The sequence below is a fragment of the Artemia sp. Qi Xiang Cuo genome, chromosome 13 (assembly GCF_049724085.1).
Source record: "Artemia sp. Qi Xiang Cuo chromosome 13, ASM4972408v1, whole genome shotgun sequence".
Classification (NCBI taxonomy): domain Eukaryota; kingdom Metazoa; phylum Arthropoda; class Branchiopoda; order Anostraca; family Artemiidae; genus Artemia; species Artemia sp. Qi Xiang Cuo.
In genome coordinates this window covers 56,437,947-56,457,515 of record NC_142806.1, presented here as the reverse complement: position 1 = coordinate 56,457,515, position 19,569 = coordinate 56,437,947, and the positions used below count along the sequence as shown (strand labels likewise).

The 19,569-nt window shown below is 32.5% G+C and overlaps 1 protein-coding gene across 1 annotated transcript; it reads right to left on the bottom strand.

The window, feature by feature from the left end:
• Window positions 1-560: 560 nt before the first annotated feature.
• LOC148945455 (uncharacterized) lies at window positions 561-17,770 on the bottom strand. Its single transcript, XM_089099577.1, has 5 exons — window positions 17,684-17,770; window positions 14,953-15,001; window positions 9,775-9,844; window positions 3,577-4,152; window positions 561-755 (listed from the first exon to the last, which is right to left on the bottom strand). The coding sequence occupies exons 1-5, from the start codon at window positions 17,696-17,698 to the stop codon at window positions 662-664; spliced, it is 804 nt and encodes a 267-aa protein (XP_088955703.1). The 5' UTR covers window positions 17,699-17,770; the 3' UTR covers window positions 561-661.
• Window positions 17,771-19,569: the final 1,799 nt, after the last annotated feature.

Genomic DNA, 19,569 nt, shown 5'->3' with positions numbered 1-19,569 from the left:
ACTTTACTAATTGCTCCTAGAAGTCCAAAGTGCCACTAAATATATGTTAGGCCCAATCTCTCAGATACTTTAACCATCCTCAAAAACTGCAAACTTTTCCAAACGAAATCACATGTTTCGAGAAATGCGAAAAATTTCATCAATTTGTAAAGTGTTACACTTCAACTTTTGTTTTTGCTCAAATAGATTAGATAAAAAAAAAAGGTTAAAATCCAATGGTGAGGGGGAATGAGGTGCAACCGCATGAATTTACATACGCTATTGCAACATAAAAAGGTTCTGTAGGTTCATAACTTTACTTTTGCACAATTAGGCGACATCTATGAAAATTCCAATGCATGAATAAGCCAGTCTGTTCTATTTACGTTGACTATCGATCTGTAAGCAAATCTATCATTATTTTTATGTTACTACGTTACCATAAAGTTTCTATTTAAAATTTATAGTCTAGTTTGTAGTTTATTTTTATAGATAAATTTTCTATATTACTACAGAGGTTATATTACTATTACTTTCGAAGATATTCCTAATTTTTACGCTTAAGCTGAACTAAAAACACATTAAAAAAGAATGATTTATTTGTGAATAGAAAAAAATATTTGAAAAAAATAGTATCTTGTTGATAAAATTAGTTTGTAACGTGCTATAAACCTTTGATTCCTTATCTACCATATCCAACAACGGGAGGTTGGGCAATTGGGGCTCCATATGATGGCTGGGGTGCCCTGAATCCACCCGTCTTTGCGTGTCCGAATCTAAAAAAAAAATAAGAGGTTAAATTACTGAAATCTAGTCTTCCATTCTGAAATATGGCAAATTCAGTGACACATTTAGAGTTTTCCTGCTGGTTATACTTAATAGAATGCAACCTAGTTTGATATTAAATAAAAAAAACAAGGTTATTAAACTGAAAGAAAGGAGCGACATTAAAATTTAAAACTAACAGAAATTATTCCGTATATGAACGGGGCTGTCCCCTCCTCAACGCCTCGCTCTTTACGCTAAGGTTTTTCATTGTTTAAAAAAAAAAAGAGTTGTGAAAACGTCAAAATTTAGCGTAAAGAGCGAGACGTTGAGGAGGGGACAGCCCCTTTCATATACGGAATAATTTCTGTTCGTTTTAAGTTTTAGTGTCGCTCCTTACTTTCAGTTAACAAAACTTGCTTTTTTTTTATTTAATTTTTTAACCTTTTTGAATAAATGCAGGTTTTGGTCTTGGCACACCGTACATGAATAATTAAAACAAAATTTGCATATTAATTTACTTTTATTTGGTTAAATGGCTTTCTCAAAACTTGTTTAATTTTAGTTACGAACGTTTTTATTAGTAATAAATATTTGTAACTTAAGTATTAACTTACGTAACGAACTTCTATATTCATATATTTTTAATACATATATTAGGGGGTTCGCCCCCTAGTCAATACCTTGCTCTTTAAGCGAAAGTTCGAATTTTGTTCCAATTCTGTAAAAATGACCGCTTAATCACAAAGGCCGTTAATTAGAATAAATAGCTCTTATAAAAGTACTAAAAAATATTTGGCTTAAAGAGCGAGGTATTGACTAGGGGGTGAACCCAATCATATATGTAATATTTTCTGTTCGTTTAAAGTTTTGTTGTTGCTGCTGTTGCAGTTGAAAAACTTGTTTTTTTATATTTAATTTCTGATCTTTTTTTAAATAATGCTGGGAAGTACGGCGTCCCCTTCATAGCAATGTCCATTCTCCCATGAAAACTTCCTTCATGGAAACATCCTCCCACATAACCCCCGACCCCCCCCCCACTACCAGGAAAAATCTCCCCTGAAACCGTCTGTGTATTTCCCAATAACCAATACTATATATTGACATGGGGTAGAGTTCATAAATTTCAGCCCTCCCCGCGGGAGCTTTGTGGGATTAAGTCATCCTAAAAGACATACTTATAATATTTTCGAACCTGCTGAACAAAATGGCTATCTCGAAATTTTGATCAGGTGTCTTTGGGAAAAAAATGAGCGTGGGAGGGGGCCTAGTTGCCCTCCATTTTTTTTGGTCACTTAAAAAGGGCACTAGAACTTTTAATTTCCATTCCAATGAGCCCTCCCATGATATTCTAGAACCACTGGGTCGATACGATCACCCCTTAAAAAAAAAAAACAAAAAAAAAAAACAATAAACACGCACCCGTGATCTTTCTTCTGGCAAAAAATGAAAAATTCCACATTTTTGTAGATAAGAGCTTGAAACCTATACAGTAGGGTTCTCTGATACGTGGAATATGATGGTGTGATTTTCATTAAGGTTCTATAACTTTTAGGGGGTCTTTCCCCCTTTTTTCGAAAATCAGCCAAATTTTCTCAGGCACGTAACTTTTGATGGGTAGGATTAAACTTGATGAAATTTATATATTTGAAATCAGCATTAAAATATAAATCTTTTGATGTATCTATTTGTATCAAAATACCGTTTTCTAGAGTTTCGGTTACCATTGAGCCGGGTCGCTCCTTACTTACAGTTCGTTACCACGAACTGTTTGAAACGGATAGAAAGATATTTTGACAGTTTTCTACTGCCAAAACTAAGCACGGACTCAATGAATTAATAAAGCCTGGTAAATATTACCAGGGAAAAATCGCGTACCGCAGATAGGAAGAAAAAGAAATTTGGAAAACCTATTGAGAAGTTCTTTGTCTTCATTTAATTCTCCTCTTCTAAGAAAATAAAGAATAACTATTTTGTCCTTTTTTTAATCATTTTTGAGGTAATTTTTTACTTTTTGCATTTGTGCTATGGCTTATTATTTAATATCATTTAACTGCTTAACATGACCCAAAAATTGACTTGTATCTTTCTTCAAACAGTTGACCCAAACATTTTGCACCGAGTGGATCAAAGTTCTGGGCTATATAACAAATGAGCAACAGATATAGAATCCTAAAATAGAATATAAAAACCTAATAGAATATAAAAAATAGAATATAAAATAGAATATTTTAAAATAGAATACCTAAAATACCTAAAAATAGAACAAATATACCTAAAATATACCTAAAATACCTAAAATAGAATATAAAATAGAATATGATATAGAATATAAAAACCTAAGTCCTATATTACAGAATACAAGACTCAGGCTCAATCCGATTTAGACAAGACATCCATGTCACTTGTTAATGGCATTATTTTTTTTTCTTTTTATATTTTACTTTGCTTGATTTTTGGTAAGAAATATCTTTGAAAAGTAATATTAAATAAGATTAACATTTAACAGAAGCTGTTGCTCGACAAAATCCCTGAAGAAGTTGCAACACATTGTTTCTGCAACAAAGCGTTAGGGCACAGATGACGTTTGGGGTAAATTATCATCTTTGTCATTGCTACTATTAAGTCTTTCAATTTGATGAAGCTTGCCAATTTTTCGCATAATAAAGTTGACATAGAAAGGCATGAGATAAGATGTATTATGTCGAGACACAAGTTTTTTTTTCTATTGAACTTTTAAAAAATTACTCGAAAGTTAGATTCTTATTCATAGCATATAAAGATCATCTTACGAAAGACATATAGAAACTATTAAAATTTAAAATTAATTACCCTGAAGAAGGAGCTCCGTATGACTGTGCAACAGGAGCAGAGATTGCTGGGGCTGAATAGGATGACACAGCAGGAGCCGAAAACGACTGAACAGAATGGGAAGAATAAGAAGGAGCAGCATGACCAGAAAAGGAAGATACGGCTGGGGCAGAATAAGATGAAACAGCTGGTGCAGAAGATATGGCGTAAGAAGGAAGAGAAGGGGCAGAGTAAAATGGAGCTGAAGCAACTGGAACTGGAGCTGAATATCCTGAAAATGAAGCTGGGGCAGGTGCAGAATAAACTGGAGCAGGTGCAGAAAAAGATGGAGCATGTGAAGGATACGTAGGAGCAGGCGCTGAAAAAGTTGGAGCTGCAACAGGAGCATATGAAGAATAAGATGGTACAGCTACTGGAGCAGGTGCTGAGTAAGCTGGAGCATACTTAGAGTATGATGGAACAGCTACTGGGGCAGGTGCAGCATAAGCTGGAGCGTGCTTTGAGTATGATGGAGCAGCAAAAGCGGCAGGTGCAGAGTAGGCTGGAGCTGGAGCATAGGAAGGAACTTGAGGTATGGCAGCAGGTGCACCATAGTGACTGAAAATAAAAACAACATGTTCTAACTATAGTAAAACAAGCTAATAACTAAAACAAGATAAATACTGAAGTTAAAAAGATTTTTTTTTTCTTTTGAATTCTCAAGACCAAGCTGAAGATTAAAATCTGATACTTCTACTCCACGCTATTTACAGCTTTTAAATTGTAGAGATAAGGCTATTCTATACTTTTTATTGTACTACGGTCATTTATAAGTTTGATGGGACGGTGTTTTAATAGATTTCCCCCAAACTACTGGCAAAAGTTTAAAAAGAACCTTTTTTCTCAACTAAGCTTATATTCATCTTTGAATGTTACAAGATTTTCAGTTTACAAGTTAATATTTCAATACAAGTGACCAGTATGTTAAGAATTAGGTTTGACATAGGTTAAACATAAACACGATTTTTTTGGATCGGCTTTAAATAATTTATGAATAACATTTTTGTTCTTAATTCTTGCTTTTATTTTTTTTTCTTTATTCAAATGTTATGGTATTAAATTTTATTTCCTGTAACTGCATGCTGTATATTATTAATAAAATTAAAAAGAAATATAATGATAAAAACTAAAACATAGGCTATATATAAATGTATACAAATAAGTATCATTTTTTGTACTGTCCTAATTCAAAATATAGTTCGTTATCATATTTTTATTTCAATTTAAATATAAGCAAAAAGCCAGTGTAGTTAAACACATCATCATATCTGTATCCTTCCTATAGCACCTTTATATAGCTGGTCTCATGAGTGACAGTTATTATTAAGATGACCTTACTACTAGCCTTGCGATGAACAATTTCGATTTCTTTTGAGTTAGCGTTCTGAATAAAAAGAAAATAAATTTCAATGCTATTTTAGGAATCTTGTCATATATATATATATATATATATATATATATATATATATATATATATATATATATATATATATATATATATATATATATATATATATATATATATATATATATATATATATATATATATATATATATATATATATATATATATATATATATATATATATATATATATATATATATATATATATATATATATATATATATATATATATATATATATATATATATATATATATATATATATATATATATATGGACCCCGTTGCCGCGCCGATGAGGGAAGACCGGTGGCGGCTAGGCAAAAATTAGCACGCCGCGCTGCTGGTAAGACGCCGGCGGCGTGCCGCCGGTAAGATGTCGGTGGCGCGCCGCCGGCACGATCAATGTTGACCGCAAACATCAATGTTTTCATCAGTCTTTCTCAAATCACAGCTTAAATTTACAACAGACTTGGACCTATTCATGAGCTCAAAAATTCACAAGTCGCTGGCTGGAAACTGGTCTTCTTCGTTATTCATCAAGAGAAGTAGAAATCTGGTAGAAACGAAATGGCTGTGGCGTTTCAGAACCCTTGCATAATACGAGTAGTTGAAGTATCTATTAGCTATGTATTCTTAACATAAATAATTATCAAAATTAGTAGTTTTTTTCATCGAGCATTACTGCATATAAAACTTCAAATACCGTATCACAAAATTCGTCAGTTATCTGGGTAAAAACTTTGAATGTAACTTTGATTTTAGAAGCTTAATTTTTTAATAATGCCCTTTTCCTATATCTGTTTTGTCACATTTAAAACAGTTGAAATGGGCGACTTTGATATTGATTTTTTTTTTTTTTTTTGCTCTTTTGGATTACTAAGAAACCTTCTTTTATCAAAAAATGGTTTATAATAAAGATTTTAAAAAAATTTCTTTTAAAGATTTTTTTGGCTTCTTTATAGAATATATGTCATGTAGGCTAAGGCTGAACTGCTGCTTTTTTATCGCTTTTGGCTGCTCTTTTCATTTTTTTTTTTGGGGATTCATTCCAAATTATAAACTGATAAATACCTAATATCAGTCAAATTATAAACTGTATCTAAAATGAGTAAATTTATCAAATTGAAAAATACATGATGAGCACTCCACATGAGAACACTTCAATTACAATGACACAAAAAACACTTAATAGTTTATTCGCTATGAAGAAAAATGAAGTGCCAGCTATTTTCTTAGGTAAAAAATGAAAAGCTCATTCGTTTTAAGTGTAATTAAATGAAATAATATGCAGACTGAAGTAGCTCCAGGAAGATGTTGAAATGTTCATCCTAGTTCGTCACTTTTAATCCAAGCAAAATGTTAGGACACATAGTATCAGTTATTCAGTTTAAGCTTTGATTTCCAAATGCTCACAAGAATTACCAAATTTAAGAAAGTCGCAACAATAAGTCACCTGTGTTCAAAATACTTAGACTCCTCTTTGATCCCCACCCAGGCTCAAAGCTTCTGCTATGGTCATTTCCATGGAAATCTCCAAAGAGTTTCTTTTTAAAATAGCTTTCAAGCGTAGACTTTTTTGCTTTTCTTCAAAGCTTTGAAAAAAGTGTTATATTATTCCAAATGTTACATTTGTGCATATTTTTGGTAATCATTTGTGGGGTGATCGAATTTTTTAAACCACGGTAGATACGTAATAACGTTGCAACATCTAGTACCCTGAGGTCATAAGACTGTCAAAGACTCCTCCTTGAACCTCCCAAATTGAAAGCTTTTATTATGACCTGGCATTTTAATGTAACTTGGGGACTGGACCAAGGGCGCCATTGTTACTCGAGCGCAACGTTAGGTTTTCAAAGTAAACCCGTTTCATCAATAGGAAAAAAACCGCATATGTCCCTTTCCCTTTGGACGATAAAACCATGCAAGTGCTGTATCAAGTATAACTCACGAAAATCTTGTTAATTTTGTCAACTTTTCAACTTTTTGGCATTCCTGCTTTCAATAAAAAAAAAAAAAAAATCAAGGTACTATTACTTAAATATAATGACTCCCAATGCCCCCCTTCTGGATACCATCTTGATATGATACCGTCTCTGCTTTAAATAAAAAAAAAAAAAATAACTTATTGGAACCCCAGCTTTAAAAAAAAATATAGTTATTATCAGTTAAATATGATAGTTCAATACCCCCTCCCCCTCTGGATGCCACCTTGATATGATGCCGTCTCTGCTTTAAATTAAAGAAAAATGAACTTTTTGGGATCCCTGCTTTCAATAAATAAAACTTTGAGCTATTATCATTTAAATATAATACCTCCCTACCCCCCACCCCTCTGGATACCACCTTGATAGGATAGCGTCTCAGCTTTCATTAGAAAAATAATTTACTGAATAGTTAACAAGGTCACCATATGGTTCAAACAAACACGCAAAATAACATTAAACATCTTAGTGTTCCTTGAAAAAAAAATTGAGGGTATGAGTAAAGGGGTACAATGACAACAACAAAAATGTTGAAATTATTCAGATATAGCCTACCTCAAATTATTGGAAAACTGAGTGATAGATTCGCCATGGCATTCCATAAAATCTAAAGAATCGAATTAAAAGGGAGCACACACAAAAGCCAAATAAGGCCAGTAGTCTATGAGAAATCTCAAAATACCCAAGACAATGAACAAGTCCTAATGGGGGCCCTGGGTCTATCAAAATATTTCAATGGTTTCCCAGGGAATGTGATATCATTTTCTTCTGTCTCCACTTTAAATGAAAAAAATAATTATCTTTTTGGCATCCCTGCTTTCAATAAAAAAAAATGAGGTATTATCATTTAAAAATGATAGCCCCCTATGCCCCTCCCCTATAGGCCATAATTTACAATTTATTTACGAATCATATTTTTGGGGTAACTTCCGGTTCAATCTTTAATTCCCCAACCGTGTACATAGCTTAGTCTATAGCTAAATTTTGTATCAACCCAAGGCTGTTTTTTTTTTTTGGGGGGGGGGGGGTAAAAATGTTCCAGAAAGAAGATTATATTTTCTATCAGGTGTTCAATAATTGAGTATTAAACATTAAGAAAATCTTATCTAAAAACAGCAAAAAACAAAAAAAACTGTAAACTTACAATTCAGCTGTAGAAACAATCTGTCGGTTGTCAATTTCAAAATCCAACAAAAGGCTGAAGCTGTATAGTAGTGAATGCGTTCTATAGTTCTATTCAACTTGAAAATAAAATTCTTGACTACGAATGATGTAAGAAATAGCAATTGGGAAACTGTATTCGAAATTATTTCAATTCACTTCATAGAAACGATACTTTTTTTTGTCAACATATGAAGAACTGTGTATATTGCAATATTTGCAATGGCATAGTGTATGTGTTTAGTTTTTATGCAAAGCAACAAAAGAGACGAAAATTAATGAACAAGAGAGCAGTGAAGAATTGTGGTATACAAAGTAATATTTGGCAGGGAAAGTCACTGGTGATAAATCACTAGGGGTGGCACCGTGATTGCGTGATTTTCGGGGATTCGGGGAACCAATTTTTTTTTCGGGGTGACGCATAGATTTTCAGGGAAATACCCGAAAATTCGGGGATAGTGCAAGCTCTGCTTGATTTCTAATCAGGAAAATCGAAATACTAAACCACACGAGAAGGAAAAGCTCCGACTTTGCGGTTGACGCAATAAAGAATTGCCGTAAAAATAATTTGAAGTCGACCGAACGCCGCCGCCTCTGCCGGCGGTGGCGTGCCTGCGGCGCGCCGGTGAAGTTACGACACTTCGGCGGCGTTCGACCGGGCCTCTCGTTGGCAGCGTTCAGTCGATCCGCTGGCGTGGCGTCGGCGTATATATATATATATATATATATATATATATATATATATATATATATATATATATATATATATATATATATATATGTATATATATATATATATATATATATATATATATATATATATATATATATATATATATATATATATATATATATATATATATATATATATATAGTATATATATATAGATATAGAGAGATAGATATAGAGAGAGAGAGAGAGAGAGAGAGAGAGAGAGAGAGAGAGAGAGAGAGAGATAGAGAGAGAGAAAGAGAGCGAGAGAGAGAGAGAGAGAGAGAGAGAGAGAGAGAGAGAGAGAGACAGAGAGAGAGAGAGAGAGAGAGAGAGAGGGGGGGGGGAGAGAGAGAGAGAGAAAGTGAGAAAAGGAAAGAGAGAAAGAGAGAAAAGGGGAGGGAGGAAATGTTTGTGTCTGTACTTTTAGAAAGAATTAATTTGTGAAAAAAATGTTGCAAAGAAATGCAAATTGGTAAATGAGAATCCAGATACTCGTATGTTACTTATGATATTTCTAATCATTAGATAAATAAAAACTATAATCAAATAAAAAGAGAAAAGTGTGGCGCCTAATCCTCCATCTCCCCAGTATTTTGAAACATTACAAGTCCTTTAAGAAAGCAAAACAAGATGCTGAGTCACTAAACAGCCCCCGCTCTTGTGGATGTAGATTATCCCTGCAAATCAGAGCAGCTTGTGCATGTCTCACAATTAAATTTCTATTTATTTATTAGTTTTTATTTCCTTCCATTTTCAATTTTATTTATTTTTTCATTCAATTTTGATTTATTTGGTATTTTAATTTTTTTTTAATTTATTAATTTAATTTTTTATTTATTTTACACAGCAAACGAAGAACAAAATCTCCCCGAAACCTAAAAATTACACCAAAAATAACTGCCATATTAATACTCACCCTTGAGGGGCAGCAAAGCTTCCTACAGAAGAATATCCACCTGATCCACCATAATGACCATGGGCGTCAGCTAAAACGGCAAAAAATTTGTCATGATTTTGAAAGGCTTTACAAAAAGGGTTCTCATAATTAAATCAAGGGTGTTTTTCTGTTGAAAAAAGGACAAATTGTATGGTTTGTTTCATTTAATTACTTCTAGATGCTGATGAATTGAAAATTTAGCCTTAAAATGAAGCTTACGTCAAGTACCAACTCTTAAAAGAAGTTGTGTTGCTTCCTAATTTTAACTTTATTATCTTTTTTTTTAATTCCTTCGATAATAAAATGTTGACTTTGTATTTCTCATAGATGTACAGCTCAGTCTCTCAATTGTTTGGAAACAAATGTTGAGGTCTTGGTAATTATAAATTTATGAGACAAGCTCAATATAGGGAACATTTACATATTTTAATTTTTCATAAACTCTTCAGAAAGACCAAAAATAAAGTTTTTTTCCTGTAGAAACTAATAGCATGCCCAACCCTGATCCGACTTAAAACTGGCTCGATAAAACGTAGTTCTTAACCAACTGAAGATTTGTTATTAATAGTTTGTGGAAACATTAATTGAGTGGAAAATTTAGAAAAGTGACCTTCAAATATAAAGAAATTTTTAAAACTGCATTTGAGACATATATATATATATATATATATATATATATATATATATATATATATATATATATATATATATATATATATATATATATATATATATATATATATATATATATATATATATATATATATATATATATATATATAATTAAACATTTCATCGAAATTTTCACTTTTTCTTATTCATCGAATTTTTTTGAATATCAAGCTCCAAATTATTCTTCAATAACACTTTGTACAGTCAAGTGATTTCATTAACAGAAAATGTTAGCTAGCGACAGCACAATCCTTAGTAAAATTAAATAAAAAAAACAAGTTTTTTAAACTGAAAGTAAGGAGTGACATTAAAACTTAAAACGAACAGAAATTATTTCGTATATGAAAGGGGCTGTCCCCTCCTCAACGCCTCGCTCTTTACGCTAAAGTTTTTTATTGTTTTAAAAAAATAGAGTTGTGAGACAGAGTCAAACTTTAGCGTAATGAGCGAGGCGTTGAAGAGGGGACAGCCCCTTTCATATACGAAATAATTTCTGTTCGTTTTAAGTTTTAATGTCACTCCTTACTTTCAGTTAAAAAAACTTGTTTTTTTTATTTAATTTCTGATCGTTTTTTAGTTAATGCAGCTTGAATTTTGGCTCGCCGTCATTGAATAAGTAAACAAAATTTGCATAAAAATTTTACTTTTCTTTTGCTAAATGGCTGTCTCTAAATTTGGTTTTGACGTAATTTACAAATTAACTTATGTAACAAACTTCAATATTCGTATATTTTTCTTCTGGCAAAAAATACAAAGTTTCAGATTTTTGCAGATATGAGCTTGAAACCTATGTTGTAAGGTTTTCTGATACGCTGAATCTGACGGTTTGATTTTTATTAAAATTCTTTCACTTTTAGGGGATGTTTCCTCCCTCTTCAAAAAATCAGGTAAATTTTCTCAGGCTCGTAGCCTTTGATGAGTAATACTAAACTTAATAAAATTCATATATTTAGAATAGAATCAGCATTATAATCCCATTCTTTTGATGCATTTATTGAAATTAAAGATTCGCTTTTAAGAGTTTTGCTAACTATTGAGCCATATCACCTGTTTTTTTCATTTTTTTGTTTTAATATGTATATGTTATTAAGTGTATTATTGGGTTTTCCCGTTAGTAAAAAACACCCTTATCACTTTAAAAGTTTAAAAAAAATTTAATTCACAAAATCCTGAATAACAAAGGCCGTTTAATTAGAATAGATAGCTCTTTTGAAAGCACTAAAAAAAACTGTAGCGTAAAAAGCGAGGTATTGACTTGGGGGAGAACCCCCTCATATACATAATAATTTCTGTTCATTTTAAGTTCTAATGTTGCTCTTTACTTTCAGTTGAAAAAACTTGTTTTTTTTAATTTAATTTCTGATCGTTTTTTAAATAAAGCTTGGAAATCCAGCTCACCCTTCATAGAACTGCCCCTAACCCCAAAGAAACATCCTCCACGGAAAGATTCTCCCGAGTAACCCCCTCCTCCAGCCCCCCCCCACCAGAAAAAAAATCCTTCCTGAAAAAGTCTGTATACTTCCCAATAACCAATACAATATTTAAGCAATGGGCAAAGTTCATAACTTGCAGCCCTTCCCCTGCGACCTTTGGGGGATTAAGTCATCGTAAAAGACATATTTATTAAATTTTTGACTATTCTGAAAAAAATGGCTATCTCAAAATTTTAATTGGGTGACTTTGAGAAAAAAATGAGCGTGGGAGGGGGCCTAGTTGCCCTCCATTTTTTTGGTCACTTAAAAAGGGCACTAGAACTTTTAATTTCCGTTCCAATGAAACCTCTTACGATATTTTAGGACCACTGGGTCAATACGATTACCCCTGGGGAAAAAAACAAACAAATAAACACGCACCCGTGATCTTTCTTCTGGCAAAAAATGAAAAATTCCACATTTTTGTAGATAGGAGCTTGAAACCTCTTCAGTAGGATTCTCTGATACGCTGAATATGATGGTGTGAATTTCATTAAGGTTCTATAAATTTTAGGGGGTTTTTCCCCCTTTTTTCGAAAATCAGTCAAATTTTCTCAGGCGCGTAACTTTTGATGGGTAAAATTAAACTTGAAGAAACTTGTATATTTCAAATCAGAATTAAAATCTGATTCTTTTTTTGTATCTATTGGTACCAAAAGTCCGTTTTTTAGAGTTTCGGCTACCATTGAGCCGGGTCACTCCTTACTTACAGTTCGTTACCAAGAACTGTTTGATTTCTACCAATATTGTTTTTGTCTGGTTCATCTTAGCTTATAACCTTCAACTGGTGATATATAATTCAATAATACTTGTAAAAAAGTAATCGTAAATAATAGAAATTTTCACAAAGAATTACAAAAGAAGCAAAAAATATCACAAATAATCAAACAGTTCGTGGTAACGAACTGTAAGTAAGGAGCGACCCGGCTCAATGGTAACCGAAACTCTCGAAAACGGATTTATGGTACCAATAGATACATCAAAAGAATCAGATTTCAAAGCTGATTTCAAATATATAATTTTAAACAAGTTTAATGCTACCCATTAAAAGTGAAGCGTCTGAGAAAATTTGGCTGATTTTGAAAAATAGGAGGAAACACCCCCTAAAAGTGATGGAACTTTAATGACAATCACACCATCATATTGAATGTATCAGAGAACTCTACTGTAGAGGTTTTAGGCTCCTATCTACAAAAATATGGGCATTTCTATTTTTTACCAGAAGAATGGGCCCGGATGCGTGTTTATTTTTTTTATTTTTATTTTTTTTCCAGGGGTGATCTTATCGATCCATTGGTCCTAGAGTATCGTGGGAGGGCTCATTGGAACGGAAATTAAAAGTTCTAGTGCCCTTTTTAAGTGACCAAAAAATGGAGGGCAACTAGGCCCCCTCCCACGCTCATTTTTTTCCCAAAGTCATCCGATCAAAATTTTGAAATAACCATTTTGTTCAGCATGGTCAAAAATATGGTAAATATGTCTTTTAGGATGACTTAATCCCCTAAAGTTTCCAGGGAGAGGACTGAAAGTTATGAACTTTGCTCAATGTTAACATGGAGTAGTGGCTATTCGGAAGTATAGAGACGTTTTCAGAAGGTGTTTTTTCTAGTAGTGACGGGGGGTGGGTGGGTCGGGGTTTATGTTGGAGGATCTGTCCATGAAGGAAGTTTTCATGGGGGAAGGGAAATTGCCATGAAGGGGGCGCCGGACTTGCCAGCATTATTTATTGGTTATTGGGAAGTATACAGACATTTTCAGGAAGTATTTTTTTTCTGGAGGATGGGGCTGGAGGAGGGGGTTACTCGGGAAAATCTTTCCATGGAGGTAGTTTCTTTGGCGTAGGGGAAATTTCTAAGAGGGGGTTGTCGGATTTCCAAACATTATTAAAAAAACCATCAGAAACTAAATTAAAAAAAAACAAGTTTTTTTCAACTGAAAATAAGAAGCAACATTAGAACTTAAAACGAACAGAAATTATAACGTATATGAGGGGTTTCTCCCCCAAGTCAATACCTCGCTCTTTACGCTACAGGTTTTTTTAGTGCTTTCAAAAGAGCTATCTATTCTAACTAAACGGCCTTTGTGATTCAGGGGTTTGTGAATTAAATTTGTTTTTAATTTTTAACGTAAAGAGCGAGGTATTGACTAAGGGGAGAACCCCCTCATATACGTAATAACGTATAATTAATAAAAAAACAATAAAAAAACAAGCGATACGGCTCAATAGTGATCGAAACTTTTAAAAACGGAATTTTGATGTCAATAAATGTATCAAAAGAATGGGTTTATAATGCTGATTCTAAATATATAAATTTTATTAAGTTTAGTATTACTCATCAAAGGCTAGAAGCCGGAGGAAATTTACCCGATTTTTTAAAGAGGGGGGAAACATCCCCTACAAGTGAATGAATTTTAATGAAAATCACACCGTCACATTTAGCATATCAGAAAACCCTCTTACATAGGCTTCAAGCTCATATCTGCAAAAATCTGCAATTTTGAATTTTTTGCCATAAGAAAAATATACGAATATAGCAGTTAGTTAAGAAAGTTAATTTGTAAATTACGTAATAACCAAATTTATAGACATCAATTTAGAAAAAGAAAAGTACAATTTTCATGCAGATTTTGTTTACTTATTCAATGACGGTGAGCCAAAATAAAAGTTGAATTAACTAAAAAACGATCAGAAATTAAATAAAAAAAAACAAGTTTTTTAAACTGAAAGTAAGGAGCGACATTAAAACTTAAAACGAACAGAAATTATTCCGTATATGAAAGGGGCTGTCCCCTCTTCAACGCCTCGCTCTTTACGCTAAAGTTTGACTTTGTCTCATAACTTTATTTTTTTAAATAATAAAAAACTTTAGCGTAAAGAGCGAAGCGTTGAAGAGGGGACAGCCCCTTTCATATACGGAATAATTTCTGTTCGTTTTAAGTTTTAATGTCGCTTCTTACTTTCAGTTTAAAAAACTTGTTTTTTTTTTTTTATTAATTAAAGAAAGCAACATACGTTTCGGTGCAGCCAGAGCTGATGCGACGAAAAGGCATGAAACCAAAGTCTGAAATTAAAAGTGTAAAGTATAATAGTTAATAATAGTTAAATAAAAGTAATATACTAGTATTAAAGTACTAAGAACTAATAATAGCGTAATAATTGCACAGTAATAATAGTATAATAACAGAATTAATAATATTAAAATGATAGTATAATAGTAAAAAGTATAGGAAAAATATGGATACTTTAGGCAATAAATTTACAAGAGTATTAGAATAAGCTACATTGACCCTCTTTTTTAGGTAATTTTGACCCATTTCAAATGTCTGGTATTTGGCATAAGATCAATTAAATAAATACTATAACATTGTTTAGTTAGATACATTTTGTCAAAATCTGACATCGTATTTCCATTTTTAAAAATAAATATGTATGGCGGCTAGGATAAATACCAAAAGAAACAAAGACATGTCTTATTTTACTTTAGTATTAGAAGTCAATCCAACTATAGAACTAATCTAATTCCATATCAACGGATTTTTTGTAATCTAGTCTACAAAATTCTTTTGTATATATAATTTTTGAAACAAAAACTCGAATACACATGAATTAAGCATATAATAGGGTTTCTTGTGGTCACATGTTCCGTTGTATGGATTTTTTAAGATGCTGTTCTGAATCACTGATGTTTTAGCAAAAAAAACTAATTTTTTGTAGAAAAAAATTAAAAAAGATAAATAAATATAACATGGCGTTATGTTCATATCCCAACAAATCGATCAGAGGATTCTGGGAAGCACCAAACATATCCGATCATATATATTCCCCATGACAAAGGCACACTTCTTTCTATCAAAATTGTTTATATTCTTATAATTATATATGATGTACCCCTTTTTTTTTGAAATGCGCTTACCTCCCAACCGAAAATATAGATGTACCCAAGTTTTTTTCAATTTATAAACCCTTTTCAATTTACCACTAATAAATATGCCAATAGTGCGTAGGTTAGTAACTACACGCTGTAAGTTCACAATTTTTTTTTTTAATTTGTTTTTATATTGGATATTTCATTTACAAGGACAGCAAAAAAGTTTAAGTGGTATTGTGTAAACCCCTAAACCCGCACAAATTATATAAGCCCTTAGTTCTATAATAGCCTATCTTGCGAGTATAAAAGAAATCAAAAATTTATCCACGCCTTTCTGCTGATCCTAATTTCCATTTGAGAACTTATGCTATAGAGAGAGATTACGTATGTGAACACGAATTTATACAGGGGGAGGAGGTCTTCTTGTCTTTAAAAAATTTGAAAGTATTCTTGTCTCATGATATCTAGGTAGTTCACCCATTTTTGCTTTATTGAGTTTTCCTCCCCCCTCTAAAAAAAACATTCTGCTTCATGGCTGGATGTAAACCGGCAATGAACATGTTTCCAGCCAATCAAAAACTAGTTAATATACCAAAACTCAGTATCACGAATCTTGAAGCGCAGCAGTCAGAAGGAGCTATTTTCTTAATATGCCTTTAGTTATGAAAAATTTCGCCAGTAACAAATTTGAACTTAAACATACAACATACAAACTCTACACAATTCAATACTCTATATACTGAGTTCAAGATTATTAAATTTGAAAACAAAGAGTTTTATAGCATGGTACTAGAAAATCAACAAAAATCGCGTGTTAGTTCGACCTACCACCGATTTATATTGTCATTTAAAGCCCAAGATAGATGTGGCTTTAGCCGCGCTAATTCAAGATGTGGTATGTTGCACATAACAAAAAACAATTGCAGGAGTGAGAAAAACTGAAAAATGTATTTCGAGTTTTATTTTTTAGTTTATTCAAGCTATAATAAGGAACAGTTTTGTTGAGGAAAGGTCGTTTTTAGGACCCTAACACAAGGTAAAATTGTTTTGAAATTAAATACTCCGATAATTAACTATGTCTACAAGTAAGAAAAGCATGTTTAATGTGCTTTGAACAGGAACAAAAAACAACAGACCTGAGTTAATGAAAAAGCAACTAGATTTCTCAAGTTGATTGAACGTTTCGAGTTTAAGAGGGTGTACTAAAGACAACAGTTAAAATCTCCCACTAAATTGCCGCAACTACCCTGTTGTTGCAAATTCACCTACCCTGTTGTGTCAGAACATTGAATCTCCTACGATGAAACAATTATGATTCATCTTGAAGCGCAATGTTTGTCTTGGGCTTAAAATACTTCGGTACAGAGAGCATTTATATATTGTCCTTTTTATCACAGACAAATGCTGTTGATCATACAAGAAATCAATGGTATTTCTGGATAAATTTTGGATTCGTTCCCTGCCTCTACATCATTTTTTCAACAATTCAAAATCTTTCTCAATGAAATTAGAAGCTCTTCTGTCATTAATGAGATTAAGAGCAATTTTATTATAAAACAAAATTAGATTTCTGAGATTTTACATTTAAATTTGTTTTTTGTGATGTGAAGTCGTAATGAATTAGCATTTGATTATATTGATATCTATTTTTGTAGAATAGATATTAATTAGGAGCTGTGTAAAAAATGATAATGGTGACAAAAAAGGGGAATCAGAATAATTAATTTATTATGTGTCTTGAAGTGACAATGCCAAGTCACCATCAACGTTACATCATTACCATAATGTGATAGAAAATAAAGCACTAGAATCTTCCATAACACTATCCTTAGTTACAGAGGTACAAGAAATATGCATCATCACAAAAATCCCTACCGCTCTCATTCTCATGTTCACCGATGTACACTTCTGCGGAAACTGTAATAAATTTACGTTTTGATTTTGTTTTATATAGCTGGAAAAAACTGAATTTATATGTGACTCAAAAGTGGTCATTGCGCTATGTCAGCTGTAGGGTATAGCAAATTTCCGCTGACCCTGAAAACAGGAACCCATTTTACCAGACTCTGCAGTCGACTTCTTGCAAAACTTTTGGGTACTGAGTATAGACGGTGCGAGAGAAATTTGCATTTTGCATATTTTTACCTTATATTCACGCAAGAATTTATTTTAGAGAATAGGAAAACTTAAAGAGGGAAGAAATGTACTGGATTTTTTTTCAGAACAGAGAGTGGAGGGGGATGAAAGATTTTTTGTTAGAAAGTTATGATTCCTTAAAAATTTAACAAAAGCTTCCAATTTCTTTTTCTTGAAATCTTGAACTTTTAGTTTTTTTTAAGTAAAAGTTAAAATTTTCAAGAAGAAATAATTGGAAGCTTATTCATATTATTGTTCACCTAGATAGCATTATTATTTTGTTTTACTTAGTTGGGATTAGGATCGAACAAAACCTCCCCCCCCCAGGACAAATTTTTGATTTCAAGGATCTTCTCTATTTCATGCAAATGAAAAAATATGCAAATTCCATACTAATTAATACACTTTGCAAATTAATTAATTACTTTGCAAAAGAAATGTGATTATATTGAAAAATTTTGAATTGAACATTGAGAGCAGATGTAGTACTTCGAAATTGGCAGATTCATTACCATCCTATTCCCTAAATTCCGTTAGAATTACGTTTAATTTGACCCACCAGTCGTAGAATATTGGAACAGGGCTATTTCTTAAGGAAATTGTAAGGCTTAGTACCCTTTCTATGAGTTGGGGATAGTTCAGAAATAACATCTAAGGTTAAAATATAATTAAATGCATAAAAATTGCAATCCTAGAGGCAAAATCCCTATGATACCTAAATATGGTACTAAAAACGAACAGAAATTAAAGCAAAAATAGAGGTTTCATCAATTGAAAGTAAAGAGCATTATTAAAACTCACAATTTAAAGAAATAAGTCCAATATATGAAGGAGACTGTTACCCCCTCAGCCCCCCACTCGTTATGCGAAAGTTGACCTTTTTGTACCAATGCTTTGAGAACCATTGGTCTAAAACAGGGACCATCTGATAAAACTTTCTGTAATTTTTCAAAGTCTCTCGAAAAATATAAAGGTTTATTTGTTTGCATTACTTTAAAGAATAAAGTTCAAGGGTTTAGAAAAACAATCGATAAATAAAATACTTGCAATTTCAAATTTTTTTACTCTAAAAAACACAAAGTTAAGCTCTTATTAAGATTTAGCGCAGAAAGCGGGAGGCTAAGAGGCTAGCATTGAGTAAAAAAAAAAAATTGCCCCTTACTATAAAATATACAGTTCGTGCTTTGTTGCATGAACCATTTACTAATACTTTTAAGTTTAAAGGTACCCATCAAAGAGTATCAGTAGAAGAAATTTTGCACAATTTTGTTGTAGAGGGGTAAACACCCCAAAAATGGATCTGGTCACTTTTAATCATGGGTGAAAATGACCGCATAAAAATTTCAACTTAGCCAATATCAAAAAGCTTGTGATAAGGAGAGTAGGGAAAGGGGTACCAGCCCCATCCCTCACCCCTGCCGCCATCTACAATTTAGTTTAATGCCGACGGGGCTCCATATATGGGCATAGACTCCCTAGGGGAAATGGATTTCCGAGAAATTGATTGCGTATATGTGTGTGTGTGTATGTCTGTATGTGTGTGTGTATGTGTGTGTGTTTATGTGTTTGTTTCTGTGTGTGTGTGTGTGTGTGTGTGTGTGTGTGTGTGTGTATGTGTGTGTGTG

Bases quoted from the DNA above. Each gene is read 5' to 3' on its own strand.
- LOC148945455 (XM_089099577.1), bottom strand. The intron at 4,153-9,774 runs GTGAGTATTAAT...TTTTATTTTCAG, and splicing joins AGCTTTGCTGCCCCTCAAGG to TCACTATGGTGCACCTGCTG. The intron at 756-3,576 runs GTAATTAATTTT...TTTTTTTTTTAG, and splicing joins TACGGAGCTCCTTCTTCAGG to ATTCGGACACGCAAAGACGG.